The 22,902-nt window shown below is 40.3% G+C and overlaps 1 protein-coding gene across 3 annotated transcripts in view; it reads left to right on the top strand.

Moving 5' to 3' along the window:
- Positions 1–22,902, top strand: part of LOC306659456 (5-hydroxytryptamine receptor 2A-like) — a 78,443-nt gene that overhangs the window by 15,415 nt on the left and 40,126 nt on the right. The window contains exon 4 of one of the 3 annotated variants that reach the window (XM_079137005.1): positions 21,861–22,897. The exons of 1 other annotated variant lie outside the window; for it this stretch is intronic. In XM_079137005.1, the coding sequence (XP_078993131.1) occupies positions 21,861–21,907 (47 nt within the window). In that variant the 3' untranslated portion in view covers positions 21,908–22,897. Of the gene's footprint in view, positions 1–21,860; positions 22,898–22,902 lie in introns of those variants that run through there. One more of the 3 variants, XM_079137006.1, reaches the window with a different exon arrangement.

Genomic DNA, 22,902 nt, shown 5'->3' on the forward strand with positions numbered 1-22,902 from the left:
GCTAAGCAAGTGCTCTACACTGAGCCACAACCCCAGTCCCAAGAAGTTCAAAATTTAACTAGTGTGGCTACAGAATGATGCTGGCTGAAAAGAGCCCCAACAACAGGGATTGTGACTCTTTTCTAATGGTTAACCAGTTTTTTGCAGAATGGTGATCATGTGCCAGACACAATGTGGCCATTGGTTATGCCTAGGTAAAGTAGGCAGTTTTTCCACCCTCAAGGACCTAGACATGTACTGGAAGAGAAAGACAATGGATATGTGGACAAACACTTTGTAATTTTAAGGGGATAGAGTGGTATAGATGAAAAGGACATGGTGCCACAATAGTGACAATGGTACCTATTTACTGAAGGTGCTCAGGTAAGTCTTTTCTGACCATTTTTATCTCAGGTGAAGCTTGAGGAATGACAAGAAATCAGCCATTATGAGAGCATCTTGAGGACTTCAACAGATTTAAAAAGCTGTTGCAGAGAAGTAGCTGTATTATTTGGGAAAGAAAGATGTCCTTCAAATACTGAATCATAATAGTATTTTGTCAATTTTTAATATTTTGAGTATTGCCATTTCTTTTAAAAGACAAGGCAGTTTTGCAAGTGAACTAATTCCTGACCTTAAAATTGATGAAAAGAGGTTTAGTGAGGCCACAGGTTTTTGTTTATGTTTTTTTTTTTTTTCACTGCAGATGAAATGATTATTATTGCTGGTTCTTGTAAAGAACACAAATTCTAATACTTTAGTGACTTTTTCATAGGATGTGAAAAAACAGTGTTTATGGTCAATCTGTCCCATTTTCTCACACCTACCTCTTGCCATCCCCCAGCTGGTTGCCTGTCTTATACGGTGACCCACCATTAGCCAAGGCAGGATCCAAAGAAACATCCTGCCATCTTCCTCTTCCTTGCCTTCCATATTTAATCCATTACATATCATTCCTGCAACCTCAAAATCCCTTGCATTCCTCTCCATTCCTTCTTCCTTACCCCCAACTTGGAATTTGATCTTTTTAAAGAAATAGTGCTATGTACTCTTAACTGGTCTGACTTATTCCCAATTCCTGTTCACATTCATACTAGTACCAATCCAATTTCCTAAAACACATCATCAGGTCTCCTGCCTAAAGTCTTGTGTTGGCTCCTTCCTAGTTCTGCATACATAAATCATGACCTGCAAGGCCCATCAGGAAGTATCCCATCTTCCTTCTCTACCCCTCTGTACTACCTGCAATTCCTGATGGCATTGTGATCTCTTTTGCCAACATGCTTCTGCTTCCTAGGGAATCTCTCCCTCTTCATCACCTGACTACTAACACTCATCCTTCAACAGTCAGCTCAGCACTCGCTTCTTCCTGATGCTCCTCCTCCCCCGAGATTCCTGAAGGAATCACTAGCATCTTCCTTTTCTAGGCACAGGTATGTATTGACCAAGCAGCTCTTCTCGGATATACAGCAAGTACTTTCCACATCAGCATGTCCAGAGCTGAATTACCTTCCCTCCAAAACTTACTTCTCTACCGAGTTCTTAAGCTCCATGAGAGGTACCACTCTACAAAGCCAAAATCTTCATCTTCATTTTCTCCCTTGTATCTTTAATCGCGAAGTTCTGCCAGTTCTCTTGGTCTTAGGAAACTCTCAGTCCCACTTCCCTGTCCCCCGCCACTGCTGCCTGTCACTACCCACCTCGTTCACTGCAGCATCCTCTTACTGGTCTACTTCCCTCCTAATCCATCCTCCACACACCCCAGCCATTTATCTCATTCCCACTCTCTGCCTAAAATCATTTAGTAACTACCCACTGCCCTTAGGATAAAGTTAAAACTTCTCTAAATGGCTTGCAAGGGCCTTCAAGATTCGGCTTTTGCGTACCACTCCGGGTTTATCTCTTTTGAGCACCCTTACCTCATATTAAATTACTTTCATTCCTTATTATATGCTGTGCTTTCTTGCCTCTGGGACATTTATCCAATTTGTCTGAATAAATTCTTCATATTCAAGGGCTCGGCTATCACTTTCTAAGCAAGCTATCTTGTTCAGTTCCTAAATCCAAGTTAAGTGTCCCTCCCTAGCTGATACGGTCTGAATGTCTCTCTCCAAATTTGTGTGCTAAAACTTAATCATCCATGTGATATATTAGGAGGGAGGGCTTCTGAGAGGTGATTAAATCATGAAGGCAGAGCACTCATGATTTAGTACCCTTGTAAAAGCAGTCAGAAGGCTGCTTTGAAATCTCTACCCTATGAAGATACTGTGAAAATGCACCATCTATCTTACCAGGAAACTGACTCTTAACCACACACAGAATCTCCTGGTCCTCCATCTTGGAATTTTCCAGCCTTCAGAACTTTAATAAATTTCCACTCTTTATCAGCTACTCAGTCTGTGGTATTGTTAGAGCAACACAGTTGGGCAAAGATACTAGCACTCCTCACAGTACCTTGCACTGTCCTTGTCCTAGGACCTACCACATTGAATCATAAAGGACCCCTACTCAACTGTGAACTCCACAGTGACAGGGACTGTTGTTGCTTGGGACAAAGCTATATCCTCAATGCTTAGCATCATGCTTGACAGAATATATTCAATAAATATATGCTAGTTGAATTAGTTATGGAATCAAATAATGTAACATAAGTTACAAGTCTTTTATTAAGATAACTGACAAAAGTATGTAAGAATCACCATCCCTGATTTACTAATGGCCTCTCAGTCTAATATTGTTACTGAATTCAAGAAAGCTGGAGAAGGACTTGCTGATCTTCACTTTCACAAACTTTAAGGTATAGCCAAGACTCAAATCCACTTAAAAGGCCCATACTCCATAAAGCATACAGACAACCAAGCTTCACATCAATTTCAAAGGCATTTTTCCCCTATTTAAAACCCTGCTATATTTTCTGTCTCTTGAATTTCATGAGATTTTAAGGTATGGAATGAACATTTTCTTCATTTTTTCCTACCTGCCTTTGTTAGGAAAAATCAAGGTTAAGGAATTAGACTTATTAAATTTCATTGGAAAGACAGAATACTGTACCTAGGAATTTCCATTTACTTCAAGCCCTTTCTAAACTGTATATCAATTTGATTATAAATCTATGAGATTAATGTTTTGCTCTTTAATGAATTTTATGGAGAAACATTATTTAAGCTAGATACTCTCACAAACGGGATGAGAAAGCATTGGCAGGGACCCAGGGAATGTCTGTTTCTCGTTCTCAGCCCAGTGTCTAGAACAATCTTTCCATGGTAAGTGTATAACCAGAGACAAAGGCAAAGGATTGCTTTATTCTTTTATTTTGCTTTACTGTTTATTTTGTCCTAAACCCAGGTAAAATCTCCAATTTCCCAATTTAATATGGTAAGGGACATAACAGTCAGGAACAAGGTTTAAATACAAGAACATGGTAAGCAGAGGAAAGACCACTTTCTCCCCTGATCAAGGCTGTCTCATTCCCCTGAATTGAGCACTCCTACTTTTGACACGCCCACTCTCATCATGTCTTATACATTAATGTGTCATATTACACATCACTTACATGCACATCTATCCAGTGGGCATATTTTAGATGTTTAAGTTAATGTTTGCTAATTTTACAATTGTATTTTTTGTACTTTGGATCAATACCTTTTTCCCAAGTCTTAATTTTCATGGACCCTGCACACCACCAAATATTCCAAACTACTTACTGGCTATCCTGCCTCTGTCCTCTTTAGGAAAAAGTTTGGGGTTCTTCCTCCACTTATTCTTTTCCTGCCCATGTGGAATGAACACCACCCCAAAAGCACAAGGAAAAGCCAAAGGAAAATAAGTGGCCAATATGAGCCAGGTGTGGTGGCACACACCTATAAACCCAGATGCCCAGGAGGCTGAGGCAGGAAAATTGCAAGTTCAGGTCAGCCTGAGCAGCTGAGCAACTGTCTGAAAATAAAAATTTTAAGAAGCTGCTGGGAGTGTAGTTTAGTGGTAGACTACTTCCCTGGGTTTCATCCCAGCATCACACCCACAGGCACAGTGTGGCCAGTATGTTTCCCAGGTGGGAGCGCCTTCCTTATCCTCTTGCTCCAAACAGGAAGTGGAAACTGAAAGAGACATCCCTCCACCTAACCCAACGAGATTTACTTATGTCTCACACAAGTCCACTCACTAGAAAATATATTAGGTTGTACCTTGTGAAACTGTCCTTTTATGAAAGTTAAAATGGTTAATCATCATGGTTTTTTTTTTAATACTTCAACCCAAGAATTCAGTGAGAACCCTTGAGTTTGACAAATGTATGGCATCATTTCTCTTGGAAGGCAGAGGGAGAAAAGGTAGTTAGCTTCTCAAGGCTTCTGCAGCAAAATATCAAAGTCATAGGCTTAACACAGGAATTTGTCTCAGTCTGGAGCTCAGTAGTCTGGGATCAAGGTATTGGCAGGGTTGGTTCCTTCTGAAGGTTGTGAGGGAAGGGCCTGTTCCACGCCCAACTCAGCTTCTGGAGGTGTGTGGGTTACCCAGGTGTGTAGATGTCACCTAACCCCTGCCTTCGTCTTCACATCATAGCCTGTGTGCATGATCATTTCTCCTAATTTCCCCTCTTATAAGGTCACCAGTTACACTGTACTCTCACCGTCCTAAAGACCTCATTTTAATTTGATCACCTTCTAAGAATCTATTCCCAAATAAGATCACATTCATAGCTATCAGGGATTATGACTTTAACATCTCTTTGGAAAGCACTTCAACCCATAACAGGGTCATGGGGATCTACAATCAAAATCACTATCCCAGTCAAAATCTATTTTCCTACTTTGAATGCTATCAGAATATGCTAATTATATTACCATATCCCTGTGTCTAGGAGTCTCTGCTGACTTTTGTTATTAGTCTTGGAGAGCTAGAAACCCCAAGGCAAATTTTAGACTAGAAAGAGTTGAGGTCAGATAGGGACAGACCTAGGATGATATTTTATTCCAATAATGGGCCCAAAGTCAGTATTAGAAGTAGTCTATAAAAATCAGTTCCAACAGCATCAACTCTTAGGTGGTCCAGCCTAAAATGTACTAAGCTGGACAAGCCCTATAATGTGCCCCTCTTGCCACATAATAGAAGTCTAATAAAGTAAGTACTAACAAAACCTAATGAACAATCCTAACCTAGGTGTGGTTCAAGGACACTGAGGAACACCCAAGACTCTGCTATTTGCAATGTTGCCTACTAGATGTTTTTAATTCTTCCATCGTCAATTCTCCTGTCAACACCAGTTAATGTTTCCGTCCTGTTCAACCCAAAATGTTTCAAACTCAGCTAATGTCTGAGCATCTCCTAAAAACCTATCACTGCTGGGTGCACTTCCATTTTATTTCATTTAATCCTCCCACTCTATGGGGAATAAAACTTTTTTTAAAAAATCACATCTCAGACTTTGTACTCTTAAACCCATTATGCTCTCATTTCCTCACTATTTTGTAAAGATTCAAAGCAAAATACACATGGTTCTGAGGACCAGGAACCCCTGGCTTAGTCAGACTGGGTTTCCCTTTAGTCTTTCAGGGCTGTAAGAGCAAGAGAGCTCCTAAGTCTTGTTCTGAAGGCATGCAGACTGGGGCTGCAAACTGCCTCTGCCAAACAAAGAAATTGGCAAATCTGACAGTTGGCAAGGAAGCTCTCAGAAACCAGAAGGGCATTAGGTCCACATGTGGGAGAGATGTGCCATCCAGAGAGGAGGAGGGCTGAGAGCCATGGACAGGGTAAACGGGGTCCTGGAATAGGGTCCACACTGCCCTGGGCAGGGCCTGCCTGCCTGGTGACCCTGGCAAAAGCAGAGAGGTGGCAGCAGTGATGGCCCATCGTCCTCTCCAGCCAGTGAATGTCTTCAGGAAGTGACTAGAAGTGCAGATCTCAACCTCAGCAGCGCATCAGAATCACCCGATGCCCTCAGCCCGGCCCTCCCTGAGACTCATAAAATCAGAATCCTTGTGGAATCAACCCAGGTGCCAGGATTTTTTTCAAGTGGTACCAACAGGTTTAGGAAAACAAGGACACATTGAAGAGAGAATGTGGACCATTTAGAGAATGAGAAGCAGCCCAGGTGTCAGTATTTTTAAAGCTCCTAGATTGTTCCACTGTGCTTCCCAGAACCACTGGGAGCACAGTGAGGGAGGAGAGCCACCAGCTGTCCTGAGCCTTTTCTCCTCCTGCTACATGTGGCCAGTTTAAGGGGACTGTGAGGTACAGCTGCCCAAGGAGATGTCCATGGAGGTATCATAGCAAGAGGTAGGCAAATGGGAGACTGTAGCACACACTTTATTGCTAGAGATCCCTGCCTAGGGCCTGTCCTCCTCCCTAACCAAGAATGCCAGGAGGGTCACAGTCCAGGCCTGAGCTGTAGCCCCTCCTCCAGGTGTGCAGTAGCTCTCAGGGCAGCTTATACTCCCAGAGGGACTTAAAGTCACAGGAAACATTCCCAGGCATGCGAGAATCGCAATCTCTAACAAAGACGAGCAGACCAACTTTCACCCAACAATTCAGAAGTGATACACTATGCAGAGGAGCAAAACATCAGATTGGCACAGCCTACAACACTGGATGCAAGGTAACATAAGAATCACCAGGACCTTCATAAGATTAAAAACAAACAAACAAACAAACAAAACTATCGTAGAACCAATAAGGCCTGGTTTGTTGTTTTTTTTTTTTTTTGATGTTCAAAATGAAATCATTTAACATTGTGAGTTACAATCCTTTCGTTTTCCTAAAAATTCACTGACAGTTTCAACAGTTAAGTCCAAATGTTAAAAATATTTTTTTAGAAATATGATAAAGGTGTTCTAAAACATGTATGGAAGAAGGAAGTTCATCACATCCGTAGCCTCCATGTGGAAGGACCAAGGACAGAAACCAGAGCTTCGGCCCTCTCTTATTTCACCCTGGCTTAGCCACAGCCATGACTTGCATTTTACCAGTAGAATGAAATATACTGTATGCAATGCTTTTTATATTTTAGAACAACTATCTTGCTTAAAGAAAGGTTTTAAAGGTACTACATCCATCTGAATGGTGTCAGAACTCATCAAGTGTGTCCCTTGGTCGAAGAATTTTTGTTAGGAATGCTTCTCCAACAGCACAGGTGCTATGATGAGGCCATGAAATTAAGGGAATTCTCAAATGGAAAAATACAATGTCACAGCCAGTGAGACCCAAGATCTCCCAGAGGTGCATTCCCACAGCAGCATCAAGTATCAGAGCCCCAGTGAGTCTAGCAAATGAGGACTAACTTCCTGGTGCCACTGTGACAGTGACCACAAACTTAACATTTTTGTTGTTGGCTGAAAACAACACAAATTTACTACTTACAGTTCTAAGTCCAAAAGTCCAAAACCAGTCAGTCTCACTGGACCACAACCAAGGTGTGGGCAGGGCTGTGTTCTTCCTGGAAGCTCTAGGGAAAAAGTGGTAGGTGACCCCTCCAGCTTGAAAAGGCCACATGTACTCCTTGGATCCTGGTGCCTGTCCTCCAACTGCAAAGCCAGCCAAGGGAAGCTTGAGTCTTCTCACTGAATCACCCTGAAGAGATGCTCCCATGCCCCTCTTCCTCTTTTAAGGAAACTTGTGATTGCATTGGGGCCACCTGGGTAATCCAGGGTTCTTGGCCTATTTTAGGGTCAGCTCATTTGGATATTTAATTCCCATCTGCAACTTTAAGTTCCCATTACTGTGTAACACAACATATTTACAGAATCCAGGTGTTGGACATCTTTGGGGTACCATTGTTCTACCTACTATAAAATACATCAGGTTCAAATGTTCCGCAGATCAGAGTTCAGTAAACAGCTCCCGTTTTACTATCACAAGATCTAGAAAAATGGCACGTATATTATCGAGAAGCTCACCCCTCCTTTAGCTGCATCTGCAACTGCCCCAGGTGCCCAGGATATTGCTAGAAGTAGCACTGCTCTCCAGTTACTCTAAACCCATCTTGTCCTTATACAGGACCTGAAGTGATTTTTTCAGAAATTTCTATTTCCGCTCTATAGATTTTCCATGTTAAAGTGTTGTCCTGGTCTGGCTTATTCCAATCAGCACTTCAATGTTAATACATGTGTACGTAACCCAGCAAATTGAACTCTCCCCAGCATGTTAAATTGAACATGTGTGTGCTTCAGTGCACTTGTGAATTTGAACCAAAATACACAATTTAGCAGGGAGCTCATCCTCTTTAATTTCACTGCATTTCCTTACAAACTCTCTGACTTATTACATTTTGAATGTGACATTACATTTTGTTGTGATTTTTTTTTTGAAATTATAAATTTCTTCCTATTTTCAGAAAAAAGTACTCTCCAGAAGAAGTGGAACTATAAAGCTATAAAGCTATGATTTTACTAGGAAACACAGGCACACACTCTAGACATAGCCTTTGTACATCCAGATCCAGTGATCCAGAATCTTCCATGTGTTACAAAGAATTGGGAGAATTATGCCTCTCCTGGAAATTGTGTATAGTCACATGAACTAAAACTTTTGCATTCATTGTTAAGGGTTTTCTACCCCATCCCCATTCCACCTAGACATCATCTGGAGGTCAAGTTGAAGAAAAACATTCACCATCAGCACAGATATGGTGCTCCAATTAGCTGGACTCAAAGAAAGCAAGTATTGTAAAAGATAGTGGAGGAAATGGCAATCTAAAAAGTAAAAAATGTTGATTTGGAGTTGTGCCTTAAAGACTTACAGTAAAAGATAATTGCTCCTTAAGATCAATCTCCTGCAGACTGGGATTGTGTCTCAGTAGTAGAGTGCTTGCCTGGCATGTGTGAGGCACTGGGTTTGATCCTTGGCATCACATAAAAATAAATAAGATAAAGTAATTGTTTCCTTCTACAACTAAAAAGAAAGAAAGAGAATAAGTTCCTAAAAGCTAGGTTCCATATCTTACCCACTTTTGTATCTCTCTTGTCCATATCTTACCCACTTTTGTATCTCTCCTGTGGGAACCCATAACCAATTTAAATCCTTGTTCAAGTTTCTGCTGATACGTAAAAAGTGGGAAAAATCCACTTTTATGGGTAAATGTGAAATGTATAGCTCTTGTGGCACAAGCACAGACAAAAAGAGGCTTATTATCATAGAGGTATTGCATTGGGCCAGCAGGAATTCTGGGGTCCCAAGCCTGGTGATTCGGGCTCCAAGAACCAGGCCTGAGCACTGTGACTTATTAAGTAGCATCTCTTCTGAAATGAGAGAATCTGACCCCTGAGCCCTGATGGCTAAACTGCTGAGACCAGAGAAGAGCACAGACTACAGAGCCAGACTGACTATGGCTCAAAATTCTACTTTTACTTCTCACTTGTGACCTTAGGCAAGTTACTTAACCTACATGTGCCTCTGTTTTCTCATCAGTCAGTGGAAATAATCATAATGCGATTTCATAGAATTGCTGTGAGAATTATGTGGGTTAATTTATGCAAAGCCCTAAAGACAATTTCTGGAACATAGTAAACTTTGTGTAAGTATTTGCCGCTAATATAATTTTTCTGAGTATTATCACTACCACTACTATATATGGTGCAGTTCTAGGGTGTAGAAATTTTTAAAAACTGTTATTAACAAGGATTTAAGAGAAAGGACAGTGTTGGTGGAGAGATCTCAAATTAAGTATCTTTACCTTCATTTTCTATAAATGCCAAATTTCTCAGAATCTGTTGATTTCCCCAAATGACCTATATTTGGACAATCTCTTGCCCTTGCTCTGTAACTAAGATAATAAGTCTACTATTTAATTGTAATTGTTTTCTTCCCTTCTTTTTATGTTGCATGTGTTCCCAAAGTCCTCTGCATTTCCTTCTTCATTTATTCCACCATCTTTTTCTAATTTGTTCTGATTAGTTATACATGACAGTAGAATGCATTTTGACACATCATACATAAATGGAGTATAATATCTCATTCTTCTGGTTGTACATGGTGTAGGATCACACAAGTCATGTAGTCATATATGCACACTGGGTATTAATGTCTGATTCATTCGATTTTCCTTCCTATCCCCATACCCCCTCCTCTCCCTTAACTCCCCTCTGCACAATCCAACATACCTCTATTCTTCCCTAGCTCCCACCACCATATTGTGGATAAACATCCACATATCAGAGAAAATATTTGGCCTTCAGTTTTGGGGAATTGGTTTATTTCACTTAGCATGATATTCTGCAACTCCATCCATTTACCTGCAAATGCAATAATCTCATTCTCTTTAAGACTGACTAATATTCCATCATATATATATATATATATATATATATATATATATATATATCACATTTTCTTTATCCATTCATCTATTAAAGGGCACCTAGTTGGTTCCATAGCTTGGCTATTCTGAACTGAATTTCTGTAAATGTTCATATGGCTGCATCACTGCAGTATGCTGATTTTAAGTCTTTGGGGTATAAGCTGAGGAGTGGGATAGCTGGGTCAAATGGTGGTTCCATTTCAAGTTTTCTAAGGAATCTCCATACTGCTTTCTATAGTGGTTGCCCCAATTTGCAGTCCCACCAACAATGTATGAGTGTGCCTTTTCCCCACATCCTCACCAAAATTTATTGTTACCTGTATGTTTTAGTGTTCAATTTTAAACACTAGACAGAAGCAGTGCGGCCAGCTCTGGCCTGCCCCGCTGCCAGCTCCGGCCCGCCTGCAGGTTGCTTCAGTGACCAGCAGAGGACGCCAAGGACTTCCCCAAGCAGCCCAGCCCCCTCCGTCCGGAAGCTCCTCTCTAGGCTAGCTTCCCAGGGCAGACCGCCCACTGAGAGCCTCTCGGCGCAGAGCCAGCCACAAGTCCCCAAGCCAGCGGGACCTCCGACCCGCAAGCAGTTTCTGGGACCAAGGTGGGCAGCCAGAGACCTCTCCAGGCAGCCTTGTCCCCCTCCAGCTGCAGGCTTTTTCCACGGGGCGATCCAAGATGGCGGACTAGAGGGTGACTGCATCTCCAGTCGCTCCAGAACCCAGGATTCAAGAAGGGGAGGCATTGAGAGACTCGGACTAAAATAGAACCACCGGATGAGTCTCCCCCACCCAGCGAAGCTCAGCTGGGCGGCAGGCCCCGATTCGAGCAGATTATTAGAGTAGGACAGGGCAGATAGACTCTCCCCCAGGCAGCTCTGTGCACTCTGGTGGTGAGCTACTCCCACAGGGACAGAATCTCCAGCCTCACGGAGCAGGGCCCCCAGTGAGAGCCTTTCTGCACAGAAGCAGCGCAGCCAGCTCCAGCCTGCTCCGCTGCCAGCTCCAGCCCACAGGTTTCTTCAGTGACCAGCACAGGACGCCAGGGACTTCCCCAAGCAGCCCAGCCCCCTCTGGTGGGAAGCGCCTCTCTAGGCTAGCTTCTCGGGGCAAACCGCCCATTGAGAGCCTGTCTGCACAGAGCCAGCCACAAGTCCCCAGCCAGTGGAGACCTCCGACCTGCAACCACGCTGTGGGACCAGGGCTGGGCAGCAAGAGACCTCTCCAGGTCTCTCTCCCTGGAACCAGTAGCCGGCTAGGGTCAGCGTTCTTCAGAAGCACTACATTATGAAGTTAATCCAAGACTTCTGGCTACTGAAGGTTGGTAGGTGATACACTGGAAATCTACAGGGACACTATAAGCCAATAGAGGAAATCTACAATATCACAGAGTCCCACTGACATCTGACCAATATGAGAAAACTAGGGAAGAAAATGTCCAAAACACACCTAGATACTATATCAATAAAACCCAATGACAGCACAGCAGAAGAAATATCCGAAAGGGAGTTCAGAATGTACATAATTAAAACAATCAGGGAAGCAAACGAGGAGATGAAAGAACAAATGCAGGCATTAAATGAACGCACCAATCAACAGTTAAAAGAGCAAATAAGGGAAGCAAAACAACTTTTCAATAAAGAGGTAGAGATACTGAAAAAAAAAACAAACAGAAATCCTTGAAACGAAGAAAACAATAAACCAAGTTAAAAACTCCATAGAAAGCATAACCAATAGGATAGATCAGCTGGAAGACAGAACCTCAGACATTGAAGACAAAATATTTAATCTTGAAAACAAAGTTGACCAAACAGAAAAGATGGTAAGAAATCATGAACAGATACTACAAGAATTATGGGATATCATGAGAAGGCCAAATTTAAGAATTATTGGGATTGAGGAAGGCTTAGAGAAACAAACCAAAGGAATGAACAAGCTATTCAATGAAATAATATCAGAAAATTTTCCAAATCTGAAGAATGAAATGGAAAACCAAGTACAAGAGGCTTATAGGACTCCAAATATGCAAAATTACAACAGACCTACACCAAGGCACATTATTATGAAAACACCTAACATTCAAAATAAAGACAGAATTTTAAAGGCCACGAGAGAAAAGAATCAGATTACATTCAGGGGAAAACCAATAAGAATATCATCAGATTTTTCAATCCAGACCCTAAAAGCTAGAAGGGCCTGGAACAACATTTACCAAGCCCTGAAAGAAAATGGATGCCAACCAAGAATTTTATACCCAGCAAAACTTACTTTCAGATTTGACGATGAGATAAGATCCTTCCATGATAAACAAAAGCTAAAGGAATTTACCAAAAGAAAGCCAGCATTACATTCTCAGCAAAATATTCCATGAGGAAGAGATGAAAAACAACGATGTAAATCAGCAACAGGAGGAACTAGCCTAAAGGAATAGCCAAATAAAGGAGAAACCAAATCATGTCAAAAAACAAAAATGAGTCAAATGACTAGCAATACAAATCATATCACAATAATAACTGTGAATCTTAATGGCCTGAACTCATCAATCAAAAGACATAGACTGGCAGATTGGATTAAAAAGAAAAATCCAACAATATGCTGCCTGCAAGAGACCCATCTCATAGAGAGAGATACCCATAGACTAAAGGTGAAAGAATGGGAAAAAACATACCATGCACAGAGACACAGCAAAAAAAGCTGGAGTATCCATCCTCATTTCAGATAATGTGGGCATCAAGCCAAAACTAGTCAGAAGGGATAAAGAAGGACATTACATACTGCTTAAGGGAAGCATAAATCAGCAAGACATAACAATCATAAATATCTATGCCCCGAACATTGGCTCATCCATGTAGGTCAAACAAATCCTTCTCAATTCCAGAAATCAAATAGACCACAACACAATAATACTAGGTGATTTTAACACACCTCTCTCACCGCTGGATAGATCGTCCAAACAAAAATTGAAAAAAGAAACCATAGATCTCAATAACACAATCAACAATTTAGACTTAACCGACTTATATACAATATATCATCCAACAAAGAACGAATACACTTTCTTCTCAGCAGCACATGGATCCTTGTCTAAAATAGACCATGTTTTATGCCACAAAGCTACTGTTAGCAAATACAAGAAGATAGAAATACTACCTTGTACTCTATCAGATCATAATGGACTGAAATTAGAAATAAATGACAGAATAAAAAACAACCTTCTCCAATACTTGGAGATTAAATAATACACTATTATATGATGAATGGATAACAGAAGACATCAGGAGGGAAATTAAAAAATTCTTAGAAGTAAATTAGAACAAAGACACATCATATCAAAATCTCTGGGACACTATGAAAGCAGTACTTAGAGGAAGATTTATTTCATGGGGCGCATTCAACAAAAGAAGTAGAAATCAACAAATAAACGACTTAACATTACAGCTCAAAGCCCTAGGAAAAGAAGAGCAGACCAATACCAAAAGTAGTAGAAGACAAGAAATAGTTAAAATCAGAACTGAAATCAACGAAATTGAAACAAAAGAAACAATCGGAAAAATTAACAAAATAAATAGTTGGTTCTTTGAAAAAATAAACAAAAATGATAAACCCTTAGCCACACTAACAAAGAGAAAGAGGGAGAAAACTCAAATTACTAAAATTCGGAATGAACAAGGAAATATCACAACAGACACGAGTGAAATACAAACTTAATTAGAAGCTATTTTGAAAATCTGTACTCCAAAAAAACAGAAAACCTCGAAGACATCAACAAGTTTCTAGACACATATGAATTGCCTAAACTGAACAAGGAGGACATACACAACTTAAATAAATCAATTTCAAGCAATGAAATAGAAGAGGTCATCCGAAGCCTACCAACAAAGGAAAGTCCGGGACCACATGGGTTCTCAGCCGAGTTCTACAAAACCTTTAAAGAAGAGCTCATTCCAATACTTCTCAAAGTATTCCATAAAATAGAAGAGGAGGGAACCCTCCCAAACTCATTCTATGAAGCCAATATCACCCTGATACCTAAACCAGACAGAGATACATCGAGGAAAGAAAATTTCAGACCAATATCCTTAATGAACATCGACGCAAAAATTCTCAACAAAATTTTAGCAAATCGCATACAAAAATATATTAAAAAGATAGTGCACCACGATCAAGTGGGTTTTATCCCAGGGATGCAAGGTTGGTTCAACATCAGGAAATCAATAAATGTCATTCACCATATCAACAGACTAAAAGTTAAGAATCACATGATTATTTCAATAGATGCAGAAAAAGCATTCGATAAAATATAGCATCCCTTCATGCTCTAAACTCTAGAAAAAATTGGGGTAGTGGGAACATTCCTTAACATTGTGAAGGCCATCTACGCTAAGCCCATGGCCAATATCATTCTAAATGGTGAAAAACTGAAAGCATTCCCCCTAAAAACTGGAACAAGACAGGGATGCCCTCTTTCAACACTTCTATTCAACATTGTTCTTGAGACTCTGGCCAGAGCAATTAGACAAACCAAAGAAATTAAAGGGATCTGAATTGGAAAAGAAGAACTCAAACTATCCCTGTTCACTGATGACATGATTATATATTTAGAGGAACCTGGAAATTCCGCCAGAAAACTCTTAGAACTCATAAGTGAATTCAGTAAACTAGCAGGCTACAAGATCAATGCTCATAAATCCAATGCATTTTTTATACATAAGTGATGAATCTTCAGAAAGAGAAATTAGGAAAACTACCCCATTCACAATAGCCTCGAAAAAAATAAAATACTTGGGAATCAATCTCACAAAAGAGGTGAAAGACCTCTACAATGAGAACTACAGAACACTAAAGAAAGAAATTAAAGAAAACCTTAGAAGATGGAAAGATCTCCCATGTTCATGGATAGGAAGAATTAATATTGTCAAAATGGCCATACTACCAAAAGTGCTATATAGATTCAATGCAATTCCCATTAAAATCCCAATGATGTACCTTACAGAAATAGAGCAAGCAATTATGAAATTCATCTGGAAGAATAAGAAACCCAGAATAGCTAAAGCAATCCTCAGTAGAAAGAGCGAAGCAGGGGGGTATCGCAATACCAGATCTTCAACTCTATTACAAAGCAATAGTAACAAAAACAGCATGGTATTGGTACCAAAATAGACAGGTAGATCAATGGTACAGAATAGAGGACATGGACATAAACCCAAATAAATACAATTTTCTCATACTAGACAAAGGGGCCAACAATATGCAATGGAGAAAAGATAGCCTCTTCAACAAATGGTGCTGGGAAAACTGGAAATTCATATGCAACAGAATGAAATTAAACCCCTATCCCTCACCCTGCACAAAACTCAACTCAAAATGGATCAAGGACCTCAGAATCAGACCAGAGACCCTGCCATCTTATAGAAGAAAAAGTAGGTCCAAACCTTCAACTTGTTGGCTTAGGAGCAGACTTCCTTAACAGGACTCCCATAGCACAAGAAATAAAAGCAAGAATCAACAACTGGGATAGATTCAAACTAAAAAGCTTTCTCTCAGCAAAGGAAACTATCAGTAATGTGAAGAGAGAGCCTACAGAGTGGGAGAATATCTCTGCCACTCATACTTCAGATAGAGCACTGATTTTCAGAATGTATACAGAATTCAAAAAACTGTACACCAAGAATACAAAGAATCCAATCAACAAATGGGCTAAGGAAATGAACAGACACTTCACAGAAGAAGATGTACAAGCAATCAACAGATATATGAAAAAATGTTGAACATCTCTAGTAATAAGAGAAATGCAAATCAAAACTACCGTAAGATTTCATCTCACCCCAATTAGAATGGCGATTATCAAGAACACAAGCAACAATAGGTGTTGGCGAGGATGTGGGGAAAAGATACACTCATACATTGCTGGTGGGGTTGCAAACTAGTGCAGCCACTGTGGAAAGCAGTATGGAGATTCCTCATAAAGCTTGGAATGGACCCACCATTTGACCCAACTATCCCACTCCTTGGCCTATACCCAAAGGACTTAAAATCAGCATACTACAGCCACATCAATGTTCATAGCTGCTCAATTCACAAGAGCCAGATTGTGGAACCAACCTAGATGCCCTTCAGTTGATGAATGGATAAAGAAAATGTGGCATATATATACAATGGAATATTACTCCGCCATGAGGAATGACAAAATTATGGCATTTGCAGGCAAATGAATGAAATTGGAGGATATCATGCTAAGTGAGATAAGCCAGTCTCAAAAAACTAAAGGACGAATGATCTCGCTGATAAGCGGATGAGGACATATAAGGGGGGCGGGGTAGGAGGGGTTAGTGTTAGGGTTAGGCTTAGGTTTAGGGTTAGGGATAAGGAGGGTGGTAAGAATGGAGGAAGAAAGGAATGTATAGAGGGAAAAGAGGGGTGGGAGGGGAGGGGGGAAGGGAAAAAATAACAGAATGAATCAAACAACATTGCCCTATGTAAATTTATGACTTTTAATTAAAATTTTTAAAAAAGCAAATAGGTAGACAGATGACATAAAAGGGCAAGAAAATAAAAATTTTAAGTTCCACATATATTTACAGGCCTGTCACTCCCTGGGTTAATTCTTTTCCCAGGCCTGTCATTCCCAAATTCCTGGGGAATTTGTAAATCTTAAAGTTAACCATGAATTCGTTCACATATAATAACTACCTTGTGCTCTGTTAGCCAACCAATAAATAAATTAAGCAAATAAAAGCAGATTATTTTGAGAAACCTATATGGACTTTTCAGCAAGCAGATAATTGAGACCATGTCAGTCTAAGGATCCTAAGAATGATCAGACCATCATAATCCATCTCAAGATCACCAGACGGGTGTCATCTTACATACTTTACCATATGTGCCCATCAGGTCTCCTTTAAAAGAGCTGGGAACCCTAAAAAAACAATTCTCTCTTGAGAGAGCCTGCTTTCTCCCTTGAATGTGTATCTGCTTTCCTAAATAAATATGTCTACTCCTCTCAAAAAAAAAAATTTTTTTATTAAACACTATGTACCAGACATGACCTTAGGAAAAGTCTCTCCTTTGATGGTGTTCATCTCACATTCATGGAGATGAACAGCCAACAAGCGATAAATGAATCAACAAAATAGTGTCCTATAGAGACAAAGGCCAAAGGGAAAAACAAATCAGGACAATGGCTGTGGACCGATTCGGGTCTCAGAGGCCAATGTAGGTGGAGTTTTGGGACGATCTCCTGAGGAGAGGAATTTCCTGGGATGCTGGATAATAAAAAGGAGGCAGCCTTGGAAATATTCATGGAGAACAGGTTTGTGGCAGTGGGAACAGCAAGTCCAAGTGCCCAGAGAGGGGATGAGCTCACAGGGTTGAGGAACAGGAGAGTAGCATGGTAAGAAGGGGAGAGAGTGAGTCAGGAAGGAGAGGGAGGCCAGGCCCGGTGGCTGAGGGCTGGAACAGGACGAGGAGTTTGGACCTTATGTACAGTGGGGGTCTGTGGTGGCCTTAAGCCAGGGGTACGCAGGCAAGAGTGGAAGCCATCAGAGCAGTGGGGATGGACAGACCTGAATCTTAATGGCTTAGATCACAGAGTGGCGGTGGGATAGGAGAGATAAATTTGAACATAAACTGTGTTTCAGCAGTAGTAGAAGTAGTGTGTCTAGATGTACCATCTACTGGGATAAGGAAGATGGGGACAAAGTCGCAATCCAGATTTCCACAGCGGGATGCCCACTAGAGGCCCACCAGAGGGGCTAAGTTGGTAGCTGGACATTTAAGCTGCTCCTTGCTTACTACGGCAGTGTGCTGCCCTGGGGGGTCTTATTTGTTTTCTGCTTCCTGTGTCCCATTTCTGTCCCTATGGGCCATGTTTAAGTGATATGAGGACTCACATAATTTTCAGAGGTGTCTCAAAGCTCTTCACAAATAAACACTCTTAATCCTTACAATCTCAAAGTATTAGATAGCAAATAAAAACTATCAAAAAGATACATAATCAATCTCACGTTTTCAAAAGATCAATGACAATACCTCATGACAGCATGGAAAGGCAATAGGGTAGTTTAAAAAAAAATGCACTCAACTACAGTTCATGAGGTCAAGTTCCTAAAATCATGAGGTACAGAGGAAAAAAATCAGAACTAGGTTTCAATCCTAACTGATTTATTTATGAACTATAAGGCCTAGAGAAAGTAATAGAATATATTGAAACCTCCTTTAATTTCATCTGGAAAATGGAAATAATAATTCCTGCCTCATCAGTTCCTTATGGCAATGAAATTTGCCAACGTGTGTAGAGACCTGCAAAGTGTCAAGACACTACCTAATAAATGTGGGTTTTTTCCCACTTTTTACCTATCAGCAGAAACTTGAATAAGGATTTAAATATCTCTATCTTGTTTCATTAACTGTCAAAGAAAGCTGCTTCACTCAATAAACACTAAGCTATTTCTATTGTGGCTCTTCAAAAATATCAATAAATTATCCTTTCGATAGCAACCAGATAAACTTTTCCATCAAAGCTGTGTTTTAGCCTGAAGTCAGTGCATCTTTCTGAAAAATTAAGGGCCTACATATACTGGGGAAGACAGAATTTACACACAGAAATCAGACCACAAAAATACTTCACCACTGTTGTGAAAAAATTTTTTTCTGCCTCCAAATCCTTGAACTAATGTTTTGAGGTATATAGAACTTTGTAAAAGGCAGAGTAAATGAAATTTCATTTAGTAGGGGCTTTAGTTCTGCTTGCTGCAAATACAGTTTGTGAGACACAAAAACCTAAAGCTCTTTATCTCAGGTTTCCCTCAGCTGGAAGCTTGCAGGGTGAGTCAACCAGATGTTGAGTGATGGATGGAGAAACTGTAAAGAAGCTTCTAGAATCCTAGGAGCGCAAAGAAAGAGTAGGCAGTACAAGAGGGAGATAAGCTTAGCTCAGGTTAGAAAAAGGAATTGCTAGTTAGGGATACTCTACACCTCCAAGTAGTGTGGAGGGATGCTGTCTGATTAAGAATTTAGCTTTTCTGTGTGATAACAGTTTTCTTTTCCTTTTTCCTTTTGGTTTGGGAGGGGGATTTATTTGTTTATTTTTCTGAGTTCAAAGGGTCCACATCTGAAACCAACCTGACAAAGACCCTGCATGATCTCAGCACTTAGGAACCAAAACAAAAACCTATTTGAGCCTTGTGTTAGAAATAGCATCAGTTTATTCGGATAGAGACAGTGACCCCAAGTGCAAGGCCAAGGTGAGAGGCCCATAGAGATGTGAATTAAAAAGAACCCAAAGAGTCTCTTTAAGGCTCCAAACCTGCCAGCTAGTTATGCTCCGTAAGGTGCCGTGATGCTAAATTTGCCAATGCTGAACCACTGCTCCTGGGGAAGACAGGCCAGGCACCCACAAATATCTGGTAATTATGCCTCCAGCAACTGATCAATTTATAATCTTATTTCATGTATATTTGTGTTTAAATATACCCTACTTAATGTATTTGGTTGATTCACAACATAGAATTCAGGCCAAAAGCACTATAAATCACATTTTCTCTGTAAGAATAGTCATAACCTTATTTTGCTTGGGAAATACTATTTAGCACCTCAACACTATGCTCAGGGGTCATTTTAAATAGTGAAATCACCAGCAACAACAACAACCAATCACAAAAATGCTACAAACATGGCAGGAAGTAAACCACAAAAGGAATCTTCTGGCCCCTGCACTCTATATTCCTGATCAAACTTGGCAAGAATGGAGGAGAAAAAAGGAAACAAGGGACCAATAGATTTTCCTCATACAATTCATCTTCCCCTACCATCCAAGACCCTAACATCTCCATACCTGTTTGCTGATTGATCAAACTTCACTGAATCCATACCAAGTGTTATTCTACCCATACAGAATAAATTATGCTCATCTCCTCTGACTTCCTAAGACTTTTAATTAAAACAAAACAAAATGTCCTAAAATGGTGGCTCTCAGTCCTCAGGGACATTTGGAAGTAGCCAGAGACATTTTCAGTTGTCACTACTGGAGGCTTCTACTGGCAAGTGATGATGCTAAATATCCTACAAGGCACAGAACATTCCCCACAACCAAGGCAACAGCACTGAAGTAGAGAAATCCTGCTCAAAGAGACAACTGTTCTTCTATCCTGAAAAGTTAATGACACAGAAAAACGAAGAGGGAAATATTCTAAAACAGGATTGTCCAAATAGAACTTTCTGAAAATGTTCTGTATCTGTGCTTTCCAACACCTTAGCCACACGTTTCATGTGATAGTTGAGCACTTGGAATACAGTTAGTGTGAGTAAGGAACTGGATTTAAATTTTACTTAGTTTACATTTAATTTTACATAGCCACATGAGCAAGTGGCTACCACATTGGGTACAAAAGTTCTAGAATACAGCTAACCTGAAAGATAACTAAATACATGGAGTGAAATTCAACTGGAATCTGAATGGAAAAATTAGCCATAATTGATATCTTAAGAGCATCACAAAAAAATGGACTACTCACAGAAAACATTGAATTATTATTATTCATTTTGATTTATCATCCTTATTTTTAGGATATGCTGAAGTAGTAAAGGGTGAAATGTCAGGGTCAGAGTGTGAGATTGGAAGAGACTTATAAGAATGACAAATAAATTCAATGTGATATTCTGCATTAGTTTCTGCAAAAACTAAGGACAGTGGTGAAAAACCTGAAGAAATGTCTGTAAAATCTATAATTAGTGGGATTGCACCAATGCTAATGTCTCAGATTTAACAATTATACTCTGATTACATAAGATGTGGACATTGGGGGAGGTTGGGTAAAAGGGATTTGGGAACTCTCTACTATTCTTGCAATATTTTTATATATCTAAAATAATCTCCAAATATGAAGTTAAAAAAATTATTCCAAAAGCTAGAGGAGGTTTGCAGGAAAAGCCCCAAATTGTTAAGGTTATTAACAACTCAGCCCATAGCTGTGAAAGTCATCTGCAATCTGCCCCTGCCTACCTCTCCAGCATGCATTCTCTCCATTCAGGCTCTCCAGTCACACAGGGCTTCTTTTCAGCTGCCACACACACTCTGCATGTGATGAGCACCCACCTTCCAGAGGACAGTCCCTTCCTTAAACCTTTCATTCCCAGCACCATCCCCCTACAACCCTTATTAGGTTTCCTTGCTGTAATGGAGTTTTACTCAGCCACAAAGAAGAATGAAATTACATCTTTGGCAGAAAATGAAAGGAACTTGAGACAATTATCTTAAGGAAAATAAGCCAAAGTCAGAAAGTCAAGAGCCATTATGTTTTTCTTTCATATGTGGAGGCTACAGAGGAATAAGGAAAAGAAAGGTGAGGGCTGGGGACATTTCATAAAAATCAAAGGGAGATCTGTAGAGGATGGGAAAGATAACAGGAGGAGGCAGAAGGGGAGGGAAAGGAGAAATACTGGCGAGTGATTGGCAGATTATACTTAGATCATGTGCATTTACAAATATGTAACTATCAATCTCACCATGATGTACAATTATAATGCACTAATTAAAAACTGTGAGATAATAGTTCCTTTGCTGTAAATCCCATAATAGTCTCGACTTTCTCTTTCCTTCCACACAGCACCCTTGGTTTTCCTTGCGTGGCTGATGATTATGTGGACTCCATGAAGGCAAGATTTTAAGATTCGCCACCATGCCAGTTCTGTAGACACACAGCTCTGTATTTAAACAAACTCAGGAAGTACTTTAAGAGTTAATGGGATTCATAGTCACCTGTTTATAGTTTTTGACTCATGGCTCTGATATTTACTGAGGCACAAGGACATAGAGGGTAACCAACAGACATGGTCCCTGCTAGACTTACTGGGTAAATTAGTCAGTTTATGAAAACCATTTGTAACTGTGATGCCTGTCAGCACTGTCATCCAATAGAGTAGAGGAAGTCCAGACATATTTCTGCTTTCTATTTTTATTTCTTAAGGTATAGCGCCTGATGGGGTGAAAAGAATTTTCAGTCACAAGTGGGAAACTTGCATTTTTAGCTGGGGAAAGCCTGACTTTGTAGGCCTCAGACCAGAAATGATTCCCTCACACTACCTCCCCAACTCTCTCCAAAAAGCAGGCCAGCTCCTTGGCAAGACATTCATTCTCTCAACAGAAAACCTTTGAGGACCAGCTATGAGCCAAGCACTCTTCTGCAACATATCTGCCTTGCAGATTATAATCTAGTGATGGAGATAGTTGATGAGACAAATCAGAGAAATCAAAGTATTCTAGGAAGAACATGCTAGAATAAAACATAATGACAGTTAATACAAAGTATTCATGGAATTTCTTATAGCCAGTATGGAAAGCTGGGCATTTTCCATAGGGCAGCCAGGGAAGACTCCAAGATTTTTCAGTAAAGATGTCACAAAGAAGTATGTTGAGCAACAACATACTTATGACACAGCCATAAGTATGTTGTGGGGTGGGGTAGATGCTGGAGGGAAAATCTGGAAATACAAATCCCTAAGAGTGAGCTGGCCCCTTGAAGGTACAACAGGGAAGCCATGTGATTGGAGCTAAATGCTTAATGGGAAGATAGCTAGGACTCTGGTCCTTCTGGTTCCTGGTCAGTCACACAACATTGTGGTTGCTCTATCATTGCCTAATAGACAAGC

Source organism: Sciurus vulgaris (assembly GCF_902686455.1).
Source record: "Sciurus vulgaris genome assembly, chromosome: 4".
Classification (NCBI taxonomy): domain Eukaryota; kingdom Metazoa; phylum Chordata; class Mammalia; order Rodentia; family Sciuridae; genus Sciurus; species Sciurus vulgaris.